Here is a 16,150-nt window from a genome sequence, read left to right on the forward strand (position 1 = left end):
ATAATTTTTTTTTTATCTTTAATCATATTTATGCAAAAACATATTTAATGTGTTTATTTAAAACAGAAAGACAACAATTATTATGACTGCTATTATGATTACAGAAATATGAACAGCAAAATTAACATTTATTGGCTTTTGGTTAGAAAACTGCATTAATTGACATGAAAATTAGCATGTATGCTACAAAACAAACAATACAAAAAAACTGTGAACATGTGTTTCTTTCCTGAAACGAAAAGGAAAAGTTGTGGAAGCATTCAGTGTAGCAAAATAAACTTCTATATGTTTTCAATGACAATTTAAGTCATTGAAATACTTGAATGTCATGTTAATTTGTATTTTTAGTGAACATGTTTATGTAATTTAGGTTAATGCGGTTCTTGCCTGACACAGAAAGTCTGAGTAGCCTTACGATTTACTATAAAGTAGATGATAGTATAAACTGGCCCAAGAATTTAAATAGACTAATATTATATTCAAACCTAAAAGGAATATAAGAAGCTATGAAAAAATTACAGTCTACCAAAAGCAGAGAAATCTCAGAAACAGATTAAGGATTAATCTGAGATTATCTTTAAAGAATTCCTCTTTCTCTGATCCTTTTTGTTTATTTTAGTTTAGCTTTCTTGTGCATATGAGATGAAAATACTGCCTCGATAAGACATTCAGTAAACAAAGAACAAAATATTGTGTAAAGTTCACTTACAAATTCACTTCAATTTATGATTTCTATAAACATTTTCAGGCAGACCTGAGGTCTACTGTGCTGTGTGCAACTTCCAGTACTTCCTAACAGAACTTCCTTTTTGCACACTTCGAGCACAGGGCCCTGGAGATAGCTAGCGGTTGTTGTACAACCAGATAAAGGGTTGCAGCTGGAGAACAGAAATAAAAGAGCTATCACACAAACTATCACATAGCATGATGAGTCATCACTGCCACAGCTTCTACTAAAAGCAGGCGGCAAGGGACTTGTTAACCTTCAGACTATTCTTTTCCGATTATGGTAACATCCAAAACACCTCCCAATCTTATATATTACATACATATATAATATATAAAATATGCATGACCTTATATGGATATATCTTTAAGACAAAAAGTGCTGACTGCAGGGTAATCAGTCCTGTATAGTCCTTACACACATATATACACGATTGCAGTCTGCAGGCGGCGGTGAAGCTGAAAAGACTTTAATGTGAAGTAATTTAAACCAGTGTGCTGCAGGCCTGCTTAGAGCACACTTCAAGACTCAATCTGCCACAAATGGAACACAGCAAAATAGAAGCCAGTCACTCTCACCCCTGTTTAACCTTGTACTGTGTGTACACGTGTAGAGTGTTTTTGTGTACTTTGTGTGTCTCTTCCATTTAGTCTGCCTCTTTTTCATATTTATCTGTGGCTGTTCGTTCATGCATCAGTCCATTAAACAAGATATTAGGATATGGTTATCAGGTGATATTTTACACACCATTTCTGATGAGGTGGGATGATGCATCTTCATGCTGTGATCCAGGGCAGAGGACCGATTAGCCTAATGGTGGCAGTATGACTAAAGAGGGGTTTTTTTCTTATCTCTTTGGATCATCTTCTGTTATGAGTGTAAATTTAATGGCTTACATTAGAAGTACTATTTAGCATCCACGTAATGTTAAAATGTTAAAACCTTAGATTTACATATACACTATAAAAAGACACAACCTTTCTTTACTGTTTTAATGCATATTAAGCTTTTCTTGTTGATCAGTAGCTCAGTGCCATAAGCTGTTTCATATCTTATTCACAAACAGTGTAGAGAAAGGTTTTATTGTCACAGTAAATTATTATAGCTGCAGTATGTAACTTTTATAAAAATTGCTACACTGTCACAATGTAATGACAGTATAGCGAGACAGATAATCTGTGAAATAATTGAGCTCCTCTGCCTTCTCACAGTGCTAACTAGAAACAACCAAACAGAGCCCGGAGGAGGGTGTTAGTGCTGTGAATCAAGATTATATACCTGCTGCTCACAAATCCCCTCAAGCCTTCGCCCTTGCTCTCTGCTATACTAAAGCTTCTCTTCATCAGTACAGCCTGGCATGAATGCTCGGACTAGTTAGCAGGCAACTGATGACAGATGAACAATTTTCCTGAAACAATAAGTTGTTTCTTTGCCACTAGCCCATTTAGCAGCACGTACATGAGATTGACAGACTGTTTTTGACTGGTAGCCATGTTTTTCTTCAAACAGTGGAGGAGATCTTTTCACAGATTATCTGTCTCATACTGTAACGACATGGGGATGGAGGCGAGTATGTCCATGTATGGATGAATGAGTTGTATTTAAAATTAAACTATAGTTTGTTGTTTATTTGCAAGTTAAGGTTCTGCAGCAATGGTTTATTTATCCCTGATCTCTGGCTGTGAGCCTCAAGAAATTTAAACTGAAATAAATGGTCAGAGTACACAAAAGATAAAACAAAAACATAAGAAATATTAATGTTCTATATTTTGACTTTAAAGGCGTTTTCTCTGTTGTTATTGGTGTTGTGTGACTGGTAACCACCTATTAGCTTTTATTGCAGCAGAAATAAAGCTGTCTCTGACTCAAGTTATTCCATTGCTTTATCTGGATATTGGGTGAAAGTGTGTGCACTTCTGGGCATATAATTTAGGTACTAGTGTGTCATTGTTCCAATTATGTCACCTCTTAGTGATCCGGAGGAGTTCCAAGCATGGATTGATTTTTAGAAGCTCTATGAAGCAAATACTGTGTTGCTAATGTTATGGCATGATTTTTGTGCTGACGGTCCTTATTGTTTGAAGATTATTGTGTGGAGTAATCAAGTCTCTGAAACGACCTGTATTATTTCATAAAATTCACTTTGCAAACAAGAGAACAGAAAACAAAAACGCATTTCTGTCTCTTCACAAAAAATTTTTATTAACTTCATTCACAAGCATACATAACAATAATGAAGCCTTAAATGAGTGCAGTTAAATTCACTGGAACAATCAGGGGCAGATGTTCTTGAAATACTGATCCCCTTTTTTCTGCAATGACTAACTCCAAAGAGCAGCATAACACCATTTTTCCTTAGCATCTAATTAGCCTTGCATGCAAACAATATTGCTAACAAAGCAACACTTCTTCAGATCATCTAGAACTTCAAGAAGAAAGATTCAGCAGCTGTAGTGAAAGCTTCATGAAAAATGACTGTCAAGGTCTAGGAAATTGTGCTGCCTCCAGTTTATAGCTTGTTCAACTTCAATATTGTTTGTCTGTGAGTGCATCTGAAAGCATCATGATCCAAAGACTTTATGATAGTGATCTTTTTACAAGGGCAGCATAGAAGCTTCTTTTGTTCAATAAAAATACTAAGTTTAGACTAAAAACATGCATAGCAGAGACAGTAGAACAGTAGAAAACTGGGGCAAGGCTACCTTTTTTCACAAGTCCATCCATCCATCCATCCATCCATCCATTTTCTGTACACCCTTAGAGGGGTTGGGAAGGGTGCTGGTGCCTATCTCCAGCTAACGTTCCGGGCTAGACGCGGGGTTCACCCTGGACAGGTCACCAGTCTGTCGCAGGGCAACACAGAGACAGACAGGACAAACAACCATGCATACACACACACACTCAGGGAGAATTTAGAGAGACCAATTAACCTGACAGTCATATTTTTGGACTGTGGGAGGAAGCCGGAGTACTCGGAGAGAACGCACATATGCACAGGGAGAACATGCAAACTCCATGCAGAAAGACCCCGGGCTGGGAATCGAACCCAGGTCCTTCTTGCTGTAAGGTAACATCTCTACCAACAGCTCTGTGCCACTGCAGCCTTTTTTCACAAGGGCTGCACAATATTTGCCAATATTTTGGAATGTTAATAACATCTTTAAAACATCTTTAAAAATGACTTTCTGTCTCTATATGGTACTGTTTCTGAACCAATGAGGTGGGCATGATTCTGCCTAACACCACTGCTACGAATAGAAAATTAGATAAGATTGTTTTCCACTTCTTCCAACAAAGCATACACAAAGTGGGCCTGAAACCTGCCAGCTGTCAAAAAGTAGGCAAATAAAGACAACAAAGAAAAGTCAATACTTGAAATATTCACCGTTTACATAAACTTACTGTATTTGCTGGTAAACTCCAATAGAACATATGGAACATTGAACTGACATTAGGGATATATCAGCTCTAACATTGGCATGGGCCTATATCATTTCTAACATGATGATATTGGTGCGATACATAAAACTGAGCTGATATTATCAAACAATATGTATTCCCATCTTGTTGCTATTTGTTTCTGGAGGATAAGTGCAGGAGGTTGGTCGTGTGGTATTTGTTTTGTTGCAGCAGAGGACTGTGGGGAGTTTAACTGAAGGACAGAAGCAGTGGTGAAGTCAGTAGTGTGGTCAAAAAAGTGAAAAAATATATATACATAACATATAATATATGGGTAAATATCAGTAATTGGCCATAGCAGAAATACGGGTCTGGAAAAAATTAAGAGACCACTTAAAATGTTCAGTTTCACTGATTTTACTTTTTATAGGTATATGTTTGAATAAAAGGAACATTGTTCTTTTATTTTATGAACTGCTGACAACATGTCTCTGAAATTCCAAGCAAAACTTTAGTATTTATTTGCAGAAAATGAAAAATGGTCAAAATAGCAAAAATGATGCAGTGCTGTCAGACCTCAAAAAATGCAAAGAAAATTTAGAAACAGCAATACTAATGTTTTAACTCAGGAAGAATTAAAAAATCAATATTTGGTGGAATAATCAGGAGGTCTTCAATGGGGTTCAGTGCAGTGGTTTTTTAATTTTTTTCCCAGAGCTGCAATAATATTGCATATCAATATCGGCCCAAATGTTCATATTAGTGCATCGCTACTTTTAATCACTGGTTCTAGTATTTGATTTAACACAGTCAGATGGCACTCCCCAAGAAAATCCCCCTTTAAGTAAGGCAACTCTACAACATCGTTCTTTAAACCATGAAATGCTTAAATGTCCTTGACATGCTGACTTGGAGATAACAGTTTCTTTGGTGGTCTTGCTGACTCCTTCCGCTCCCACATACATTCTTTATTTTTGTTTCAAAACCTGAGGATTTTAAGTGCTTTTAAATGTGAGAAGCTTCTCCCATGGTGATGCAGACAGATTCATCCTTGAAATACTGGAGATATCAAAGGATATAATCATCGGCATTGAGCTTGCCTATTTGTCAGCATGAGAGTGGTTTTAGTGGTTTCATCTACAGCTCTGACTCTGTCATAGCAATAAAACTACGGCGGGTCTGGGTTTATATGCAGAAGGAAAAAAAACATCTTTGCTTTTATGATGTGGGGTATTAGAGTGGCTGGTCTTTAGCTGTTGTGGGCAGATGAATGAGGTTTTTTTCAGGCACTGTCAGAAGACAGGACGTCTAGAACACAGACTCTGGTACTCTGAAGTTGCACATAGCGATCCTGGAGCTAACATTATCTTTATTTACAGCCTTTTTGTGCTCAGTCATTCCAGCTGCCTCTTCTTCTTTCTGCATGAGAGGAAAGTAAAAACGCAAGTTTAAGTTGCTATGTATACTGATATAAATGTTGAATGTGCCTAAGGCTGTGTTAAGGGCAATGATTGAGGTCTATGGTGACATTAAATGGTGCATTGAAAATCTTTGGTTTCAAGGAGGCTGTGAAGTCTGTGTGTCTAGATGCATGAGAGAGCAATGCTGCACATCCTTATGAGTTTACCTTCTTTATAGGAAATTGTTCAAAAATAATTGGTTCTGTCCAGGGTTACCTCAATCTGATCACTCTTCACCTCGAAGCAAGAGATCTTTTTCATCTCTGACCAGACATCCCACACACTGTTCTGCCAATGATTGCTCTCTAACTTTTCACTGTCAACAACGTTGCACTATCGTTAAGCTTTCTGAGCTCACTCTTCAGTAACTCTCTGTATCTCACCCCCAGACGGCTCTTTTCCTTATGTTCAGCAGCCTTTTCAGATAATGACAATCTAGGGGTTGTTATTGTGGAAGCTCCTCATTGTACTGCTGGGGATTGTGCTCTCCACAGATAATGCAGTTTGTCACATAGTCATGGCATTGATGTCACCACAGTGTCACTCACTGAGTGCGTCCCAGTCAGTGGTCTCATCATAGCATTTTGGAGTTTCTTCAGCTTCCATGGCCACCTCCTCACGATTCGTTTGATCACCGGTTGGTGCTGAACAATAGGTGTGTAGGTGGAGGTGAGAATTAAATGATTATGTCTGTGGCTGTTCATATTATTCCATAAAATGAGAGATACAGGAGGATTTTGACCAACAGCTCGAGCTGTTGTACTAATTATAGTGATTTCATCCGATTTAAACAAAAATCTCTTGAGAATATGTTCTGTATAGCTGTCAATTTTTTTGTGTGTTTTTATAATTTTTATGTTGTTGTTGAACAAACTTGTTATAAAATAAATCTCAATGCGTGTCATCAGTTTTTTTTATTTGCCATCACATAATAACTTATAACCCCTGAGCTTAGAGTTCTAACATTTTTTTTCCACTTAGGCTTTGTCTATGTTTTGTCTGCACAGACTATCATTTAACCAACTGAGCTGTGCTATAGCTTGCTTCCATACTTTTGTCTAACCTTATATTTATGGTTGTTCTCCACCACAAATAAAACATTCAACACGTCTGTATCTTAGAGAGAGAAATTACCGTAATAATATAAGTATGACCTTCCATTTTTAAAAAAAGATTTGTGTCTGTTTTTCTTTTTCCTCTTTCACAGCATCGACAAGCCTAAGGCTCTCTCCCTACTTCTCCACACAGCTGACATCAGCCATCCAGCCAAAAGTTGGGACCTGCACCACCGATGGACCACTTCTTTACTTGAGGAGTTCTTCAGACAGGTGAGTGAGTTCTCCTGGCATTTTCGCTGGAAGCTTTGGTAGCTTTTGAAATAAAAAAAAATTATCTGTTGATGTCAGTACGATGGTGTTTCTTTTAAACTGGCAGTGTATTAGTTATTTGTTACTAAGACTGATTCAGGAAAATCGGTTGGTTGACTGAAAGATTGTCATACCTTATGCAAAATTTGACAATTGGGTGTTAAATACCCCAGTTTCATCTAAAGAAAATTTTAAAAATGGTTTGGGTTTATGGTAAATGTATATACGCCAAAGGGGCCACAGGGTTTGTTGAACTTCTGACAAGTTATTGGCATACTTGAAAAAACTCCAGTCATTTAATCAGCATCACCTAAATGAAGTAGAGAAGTTTTTGAAATGCATGTCAACAAAAGACAGAGGCTATGGAAGTGAGTCTAGATTTCTTTTAATGGCAGATGAAGTAGAGGATTCTACAATACATCTGATTTATTTTGTCTCTTCTGTTCAAGTTCGACAATAAAATAATGTTGTTAATGAGTAACTGTTTTAATAAAGAACCTCAGCAGAAGATTCCCTCAGAAAAAAATCTTTATATGTGGGTTATGTATACATAAGTATTATTTAAATAAAGAAACAGACACCATGGAAGATTAAGTTGTACAATATGTCCTATTCAATAAAACAGTAGTCTATGAATTCTAAAATATGTATTTGTAAACATTATCGAAAGCGACATAGGTGTAAATGATGCACCAATCCATTAATCAGTTTCTTTGTAAATATTTGTTTTCATTTTCATTCTCATTGTCATCTTGCCTACTTCTATAAGGCCTTTGTCTCTTGGGATGTGAATCGACAACAAATAGCTTCTCAAAAGAATATTGCCTCTCCATTGCCCATCTAAGTGGTTTGCGACAAACTGGAGGAGAAATTGAAACAGATTTGTGGCCTGAAAAGATAATGGGTGGGGCTCAGACAAATCTGATGTCTAATGGCTTGTCTGTATGCCTATGTGATGTGGGGTATTTTTATTTATTTTTTTGTAGGATCCAATCTAAAGTCCCTTTACTGTTGAAATTGATGTGTTTGTAGGGGGACAAAGAAGCCGAACTAGGCCTGCCATTCTCTCCACTGTGTGACAGAAAGTCGACGTTGGTTGCACAGTCTCAGATTGGTGAGTGGCTTCTAATATTTTGCTTACTTTTGTTAGGACAAAAACACCAGGTTTTTTTAATTTCTTTATTCAAAATAATCTTGAAATAAAGCATAAAGTTAGAGCTGAAACAACTAATCAAATTAATCGTGTTGTTTCAATAGTATTGAAATAATTGTCAACTAATTTAGTAATTGGTTACTAAATTACTAAATTACTAAATCATTCACTGGAGTATGCAGATTAAAAAAGTCCATTTGATAAAAGAACACACTCAGAGCAGTAACTAAACCAAAACAGTCCTCAAGACGCATAGTCTTGGTTCACATGTTCAAATTCTGTAAAAATAATAATAATATTTGTTTAATTAAACGAAATGAATGAAACATCAGAAAAGAAAGAGAACATACATACTCATGAAACAATGCATTCTAGTAAGTTTATGACATTTTCAATTTAGATACAATATTGAAGGTATTTGTTGTGGTTTTAACTCTTCCCCATTAACTGTTTTGTATTTGTTTTCTTTCCTGTCACAGCCATACTGACAATAATTCTTCCTGAAATGTTTGTCACCAGGGTTCATAGACTTCATCGTGGTTCCCACCTTCACTGTGCTGACTGACATGATGGAGCGCATTGTCACTCCGCTCATCGACGAGGCCTCCCACTCTGGTCTTTCTACCTTTAGACGCTCAAGGTAAGTTATGAGAGAAATTTCTGGTGAAAATGTTTGTTAAATGCTTTCTTGGTAGTACAGCAAAGCAGAGGGCGTTGTGTATAAATGTGAATAGATTTTAATCTTCCAGGCTATTTAATCAACGATAAAACATTTTTTCTTGTTTTCAAGCCTTCACCTCTCAAATCTTTCTGAGCAACAGCTCTCTAAATTGCATGACTGAACCTCTACAGCTCCTCTGCAACAACAGCATGTCTAATGGAAGTATTGAGAACAGCAGATGAGTCTCCCATGAGTAATCCATTTCTGTGCATGGAAATGTCTCCACCTTTCATCTTGCGGAGCCACACACCTTGAAATTGGCATTTTAGAGACGCTAGTTAAGCTCTGCTCATCAGCCATGATCATGAATGAGCCTTCAAGCTGGCCTGGCTTACATATTTGCCTGAGGAGATACAAAAGGAAGTGATTTTCTCTCCCCTGGTTTAATTTGTTGGCTCGGTACTTTTTCTCCAGTCTCCTTCTATATCAGCTATGTGCAAGGCTGAGAGGTGACACATAAGTAAGGCACAGTTCCCTTAATATTGTGTTTTTAACAAGTGAGCTGCACTGAAAAGGATTGTTTAAAGGAACTTTCCATCTTGGAAAGCACTTTTATTGGATAATAAACCAGTCCTTTAACTGTCTGGCTCTACAGCCATGCTTGGAACTGAACATAAATTTGAGCCCAGTCTTTCTCTTCTACAGCCATCATTACCATTACTCAGTGAGGCTCCAGTTGAAGCAAACAGTGTAAAACTTGCATAGTGCAGCTGTGCTTATAGACACCTGGGTGTTTACAGCTTTCCTCATGCAGGTTATTGATAGCATTTAACTCTGCCACAGTAGTCTGTAACTATATTTGCTCTTTCAGTCTTCCTGAGGGTCCGTCCGGAAAGTATTCATAGATTTTCACTTTTCCCACATTTTGCTATGTTACAGCCTTATTCCAAATTGTATTAAATTGATCTATTTCCTCAAACGTTTGCACACAAATACCTCATTATGACAAGGTGGAAACATGTTCTTTAGAGATTTTTGCAAATTTATTAACAATACAAAACCAAGAAATCACATTTATGTCACTATTGAAAGCTAGTTAGACAGCACAGACAGGACACATGAAAAAACCAAAGGGCTCAGACACCTTTTACCACTTGTGCTTTATATATTGTAATTTATCCTTTTTCACATTTATTTCCTTCAAGTTACTTGTGAAAATATTAACATCAGTATGAGTTTTATTGTAGATTTAGTACCAAGAAAAATAGGAAATATCATATATCATTAGCAACTTAACTAAAAGGATACAAGTGGTATGCTATTAGTTTACAGTTCAAACAATATCCTGTCATAGATGCCTCTCAGCAGAAACTATGGCTGTCAACTTGTCTTCTTGGAATTTTGCTGTTCATCTTTTATATATTTCTTTTCTTTTCAGTCTAAACAGTATTAGCTCAGATGAAACCAAGAGGCACAGCGTGAAGAGCATGGGATCTGACAGCAGCTCGTCTGGCCAAAGCTCCCTTCTGACGGTGGACATTAAAAACTTCAAGGCCTTGTGGAATGAGGAAGTTTATCAGAACAGGGAAAGATGGAAAGCCCAGGCTACCAAAGGTACAGTTTAACCTTCACAGTTCATCATATGCAACAAAACATATAAAGCTCTAAAGACTGCAGCATTTCTGATAGTGGGAAAGTTTAGATAGTGGAATATAAAGATGAACTGCTTTTAGCTTGAAGCGAAGTTTAATTTAGTTTTACTCAGATGTTTACCTCTCTCCCGGGCAGACCATTATTTCTCACTTTGTTTTTATTTTTTTTTTCTGCAGCAGGTAGTGTAAACAAACTAAGTTGGCAGATATTCTAGCAAGCATTGTAAGGTGTTTGGCACTTTTTTGTTTGTTGGCACTAAGAAGAAAGTGAAAAGGCTGTGATAATTGCCTGAAAGGAGTAAATCAGCGAAACATTCTGAAGCTAATATATGGGCTAAGATGCAAAGGTTTGCTAAGCTGGTGAGGCCAACACAAATGAAATCATTGTATATAGATAGAATCTACTGTATGTTCTGAGTCATGTAAGTCTTAGTACTCTTAAGTGTTTAATGTGGAAGAACTGGACAACTTGGTTGTTGAAAATGTTGCACCTCTCATTCGTAAAGCTTTTTCTGCTGGTGAAATGTAAATATGAGCCAAAAGAGGCCCAGTTCTCCTTTTTGAGTGTTGAACAGTAACATTCTCTTGAAAGCAAGTTTTGGCTGCCCTCAAGTGGTCAAAAGTGTAAATGGTTGTTTTAACTTCAGAAGATTTTAAGATCTTGCTATGTATGGCGTCTGAATCAGAACAAAGCACTTAAATTAAGTCAATATTAGCTGATTGATAGAGGCTCCACCTTGCCAAACAACCTTAATCTCTTATGTGACTCCAGAAGCGGAAGAGAGAGCTAAAAAGGAAGCAGAAGAGCGAGCTCAGCAGGAGGAAGCTATGGAACCGCAGGAGGTCCAGACAGAGTCTGCATACCCTGAACAGAAGGAGAACAAATCGGACAGCAAGGTGCCAGAGTCAGCAGAGGTCAGCAGATCACCAGATGGAAACACAGGGGAACCAAAGGAGGCGAACCCTCTTGAGAACATGTCACACCAGAGTCCCCTGCTGCAGAACGGTACGTCAGCTGAACTTTCCAATTCCACTGGTGACAAAACTTCAACATCGTGATCAGACGTACAAACTAGTCGTGTGTTAAAAGATGCACAGGTCTCAGATTTCATGGCAATTTTCCAAACTCCCATTTTTGTGAAGCTTTTACCTTCTTTAAAGAACAACAGTTAACAGCATTTAAAACATTCCTTTTGACCGTTCTGGGAATCTTGCATTTTACATATATATGTCAGTGTAATAAGTAAAACTGGTATTTTGGATTTCCAGGTGAGTTGTCAGAGGGGGGTGAATCTCCTGATGGTGAAGAAAACAAGAACAAAGGAATGAGTGGTGGGTTTAAAGTGAGAATTATGAATTATTGACAGAATGCCAAAGTGGCTGTCATAAAGATCTAATAAAACATTCAAAGAAAAACAGATGTTTATGTGCCTGAAGGCACGAACGAGATACAAAATAAAATATCTAGACCCCAAAATAGGGTGTCGTCGCAATGATTGATATACAAATGATGAATTTGGTAAAACTTGTTTTCAAAATTTCTAAAGTATGTATCCTGTTGCATCCAAACAGAGGCAGTGATGGAATAACAGAGAAGAGGAGCATCATGGCTACACTGATTCTGCCCTGTTGCTGTTTAAAGGTTGAAGTTGGACTCTGCTGCCCTCTACAGACGACTGAAAAACTGACACCTTTGCTTCCTTTTTGTTTATGTCTTTGCATTTCAACAGCTTCTATCACATGTATAATGTTTTCGCCATTTATAAACAGTAAGGTGCATTATTCCTTCTTTCCTGCTTTTTTTTTTTTTAATAATAATAATAAAAAAATAATAATGAAGAGGTTTATTTCCATCCAGTGGCTATAACAGTGTCAAACTAGTTTGTTTTTTTTTTGTGGTAGTTTGGGCAGTGTTCTTTTATTTTCCTTTTTATTGCATTTTTTAACTCAACTCTTGTAGCTGTTTTAAAAGTCCCACTTCCACATCTTGGATACATCTATATTAGATTTATTTGTTGGGAGATGGGAGTTAAGAGATTTGTTGCGACTTACTACCAAATATGCAGAATAGATGCATATCTAGAGGGACTTCTACAATGCCTATACTGCATGTAGATTATATGTCTGTACAGTAATTTGAGATTCTTGCCACAGGTCTTCAGCACTACTGTTTTATTACCAAGTACTCCTTAAATAAATCTAGACTAACTTAGAAAACAATTTTCCTTTGAGTGCTCCTTATGGTTGCTAAAGCCACAAAAAGAAAATATTTTGTGTGTTTACTTTCTTTAACTTTTTTGCAATTAAATGCATTTGTATTCTTTACAGCCAGGTGCAAATGGTTTTATTTTTTCCTATGTTTTTCTTTTCTGTACATATATAAATGTTTATTAATGGTTGAATATGGAACAGAAATCCATCAGCCGTCCAGTGAGGGAAATATTTTTGAGATAAAATGTAAGATATTTGTGGAAAAAAATAAAAGTCCAAAAATTAGAAAGCAGCTTTTTGCAATTTTAACATATCACACGCTCAGATGCATTCAAGTTTGTTTTTGTTTTTTTTGTAAATACAATGTTTTTGTTCATCTTTTTGAAAACATATTTGTTTTGCATTAATTTCCTGTACAATTTATGCACTATTTCTGTCTAATATTGTCACATTGTGTGTTTACTTGATGCCTTCTGATGTGTTTTGAAGCTGTAGCAAGAGCTCAACATTGTTGCTAACAATTTTTTCAGTGTTCATTTTTGCTTTTATTCCACAGAGCAGTTTTGTCCAAACAGCTTCCCCTTCTTGGTCGCTGGTGTGACATTCAATCAGCGTGTTTACAGTGTGCCCATACGCCACTTAGGCTGCCGAAACTTTCACGCTTCTGCGACGCATCTGAGGCGTATCTGTCCAAAGCGTGTCTGCTTCTCTTTGCCAGGATTTCAAGGCCTGTAATGTTGTATATAAAAAATGTACTTATTGCGCACTTTGCATATGTACCATATTGGACACGTGGGTCAGTTTTCACTTTATGCAGTGCCTAGCAAAGGTATTTATGATTTGTATAAGGTTTATGTTGTGTTGGAACCACAAACATTTATTTGTTTTATTTGGATTTGTTGTGACAGAGTAATGCATAGCTGTGAAGAAAACAATTTTTCAACGTTTTCTTCATATATTTGTATCTGAAAACTGGGCACATAAATCCTGCCCTGAATCACCATTTTGTACAGCCATTATTGGCTGCTATTACAGCAACTCACTAAGAGTAAATCAAGAGCATTTGCCTTGTGTTTAACTTGACTCATGTACTCATCACCTCTGACTAGCTTCCCTTTCGCTGCTGAGCAGAAGCATGATGCTGCCCTCTCCATTTGTCACATTGGAGATGCTGTGTTCATGGTGAAGATTGCATGAAGGCCAAATATATATATATATATATATTTTTTTTTTTCCCAATGTGTTTTAGGCAAATTAAAACTGCTGCTGTTATAGCTTTCTTTATGATGATGGATTCTGTGAATGCTCTGTGAGATGTTACAAACTTTTATATCCCAGCCCTGCTTTAAATTTCTCCACGATTTCATCACAAGCCTTTCAACTACATCCCTTGGTCTATGAGACCCTCATAGAAGAGCTGGATTTGTACTGAAAATAAATTACACACGGATTGACTCTAATTAGGCCACTTTCTGAAGGCAGTGGTTTGCACTGGGGTTTCAGTCATTTTCTTCCCACTTCAAAAATATTGCTCTATATCATATAAAATTCCTTTATAATACATTGAAGTTTGTGGTTGTAACACAACAAAATGTGAAAAAGTTTTAAGTCGGTACCTTTGTAATGCACTGTGCTCAGCACATTAATTTGCAGAAGAGAAAAGACACATCTGGGCAGTATTTGCTAAGTGATGGATGTTATTTTCCTTAAACCTCAAAGTTTTTTTCTATGAAATTAACCACATATATTGTGTGAAGTTTAAGTTTTAGAAGGTACCTGTGTATATTATATTGTACCACATAGTTATATCCAAACGTCTGAGAGGATTGAACATTTAAAGAAATTATGAAAACGTATATCAAAAGTGAGGGAAAGATTGTTTTTGTATCCATGTTGTTTTTTATAACCAGCTTCTGATGGGTTAGAGCAGTTTCTCATGCACTGAAACCATATGCTACTTTCCATCGAAAAGATGCAGTCAGTGGTTAGCAAGCCAGCTGGCTGAATGTGTGCCTCTATCTGTACTTTCCATGTCACAAGTAACACCTGTAAACGTGTTCAGTGATGTCGTTAAAACCTGCGCTGATCCCGGTGCAGCTGAACCGCTAGTCGAGTTCTCCTTACAATTTTTCACACTTAGGATTCAGCCGAGACTATCTTGTTTTTAATGTTGCAGAATATAGTATTTTTAAAGCTAGATATTGCGCTATATTTTGCTCACTTTCATTCAGAGAAGTCTATTTTATAGCTAGGCGGTGTGGCGTAGTGTCTGTTTTTCAGTTTTATTCTACTGTTTTAGCCTTTTTATCAGTCCTTTTGTTTTATCCATTGTCTCCCCTGTGTGTTTGTCTACCTTGTTTTTCTTCACCAGCGCTGAAGTCAGAAAAAGAAAAATTTAAACTGTTAATGTAACGTGCAACAATCTTTAAATATTAGAAATAAAAACATAATTGTAATAGGCTGCCTGACGCTTGGTAAAGCAGAATATATTTTCTGGACCAAGAGACCAACACATGTACAGACTTGTAGTTTTTGCTCTACGTTCTTCTAGCTACTGTGATAGCCTATAATATATAAACATTTAACAGGACATTATACCGACCACCATAGGAACATAGCTGTATTGCTGATCTGTAAAGACTTCTTAATATGGTGTTTTGTTCTGGTTACAATCAGTCTGTTTAATGCTTTGTTTCCCTGTTTTGTCTCTCTGTAACAACTGATCTCAGCAACCAGTGATCTAATGACTGAGAATAGATGGATGTAATGCGTGGATGCGTGTGTGTGTGTGCTGCAAAAATACTTAACGTGCATTTCTGATCTCCTCACTGTGACCTGCTCTGTCAATGAGTGTGATTAGATGAGTGGCTGTGAGAGAAAGAGGATTAAACAAAGAGATGCAGTGGACTGCTTAAATCTGACCAAACAACCCATTTAAGATACAACAGTGATGGGTTTTAGATAACCCAATTGGCTGACGACGTTGATCTGTTTTGGTTCATAAAACTGTAGCAACACAATAATCATAATTGAAGATCACAGCTGCAACATGCTAGCGTACAGAAGTTGATGAATTGTTTTAAAAGCTGGTAATAATTCTCCTCTGCCTCTCTTCTGTGGACAGAATGAAGAGAAGCGTGTGAGTGTGAGCGCACGTGCATGTGTGTGTCACTGTCCCAAGCTGGCCAGGCGGCCGTGTGTGCCACCATGCTCTGTGACTGCACAGCCGTATCAATAAATCTGAACTCAAAGGGCTCAGATCATGTGTGCCTGTCTTCATTTCTGCACCTCTACCCTAGAACCTAGAAGTGAGATCTTTTAAATTGTATTCAACTTCTAGTCCTTTAATAGAACAGATGCACATAACACTAAACAAAAATGCCTAAGCTGTAATAATGTAGGCTTTTCCTGGTATCACTACCTGTTCACAATAATGAGAATTTCACTGAAAAGTAATTGTTTTCAGTATATTAATTCAAAACCCAAATAGCTTTATTACAGAAACTGGTGAGTTTTCAGA

The 16,150-nt window shown here is 37.0% G+C and overlaps 1 protein-coding gene across 8 annotated transcripts in view; it reads left to right on the plus strand.

Annotated features, from left to right (window-relative positions):
• Positions 1–15,888, plus strand: part of LOC102229589 (calcium/calmodulin-dependent 3',5'-cyclic nucleotide phosphodiesterase 1C-like) — a 123,878-nt gene extending 107,990 nt beyond the window's left edge. For 7 of the 8 annotated variants that reach the window (XM_023335743.1, XM_023335745.1, XM_023335751.1 and 4 more), the window contains 7 exons: positions 6,794–6,914; positions 7,986–8,067; positions 8,626–8,746; positions 10,206–10,381; positions 11,192–11,425; positions 11,689–11,751; positions 11,992–15,888. In XM_023335743.1, the coding sequence (XP_023191511.1) occupies positions 6,794–6,914; positions 7,986–8,067; positions 8,626–8,746; positions 10,206–10,381; positions 11,192–11,425; positions 11,689–11,751; positions 11,992–12,008 (814 nt within the window). In that variant the 3' untranslated portion in view covers positions 12,009–15,888. The remainder of the gene's footprint in view (positions 1–6,793; positions 6,915–7,985; positions 8,068–8,625; positions 8,747–10,205; positions 10,382–11,191; positions 11,426–11,688; positions 11,752–11,991) is intronic. The other variant, XM_023335746.1, reaches the window with a different exon arrangement.
• The last annotated feature ends 262 nt before the right edge of the window (positions 15,889–16,150 follow it).

The sequence above is a fragment of the Xiphophorus maculatus genome, chromosome 6 (assembly GCF_002775205.1).
Source record: "Xiphophorus maculatus strain JP 163 A chromosome 6, X_maculatus-5.0-male, whole genome shotgun sequence".
Lineage (NCBI taxonomy): Eukaryota > Metazoa > Chordata > Actinopteri > Cyprinodontiformes > Poeciliidae > Xiphophorus > Xiphophorus maculatus.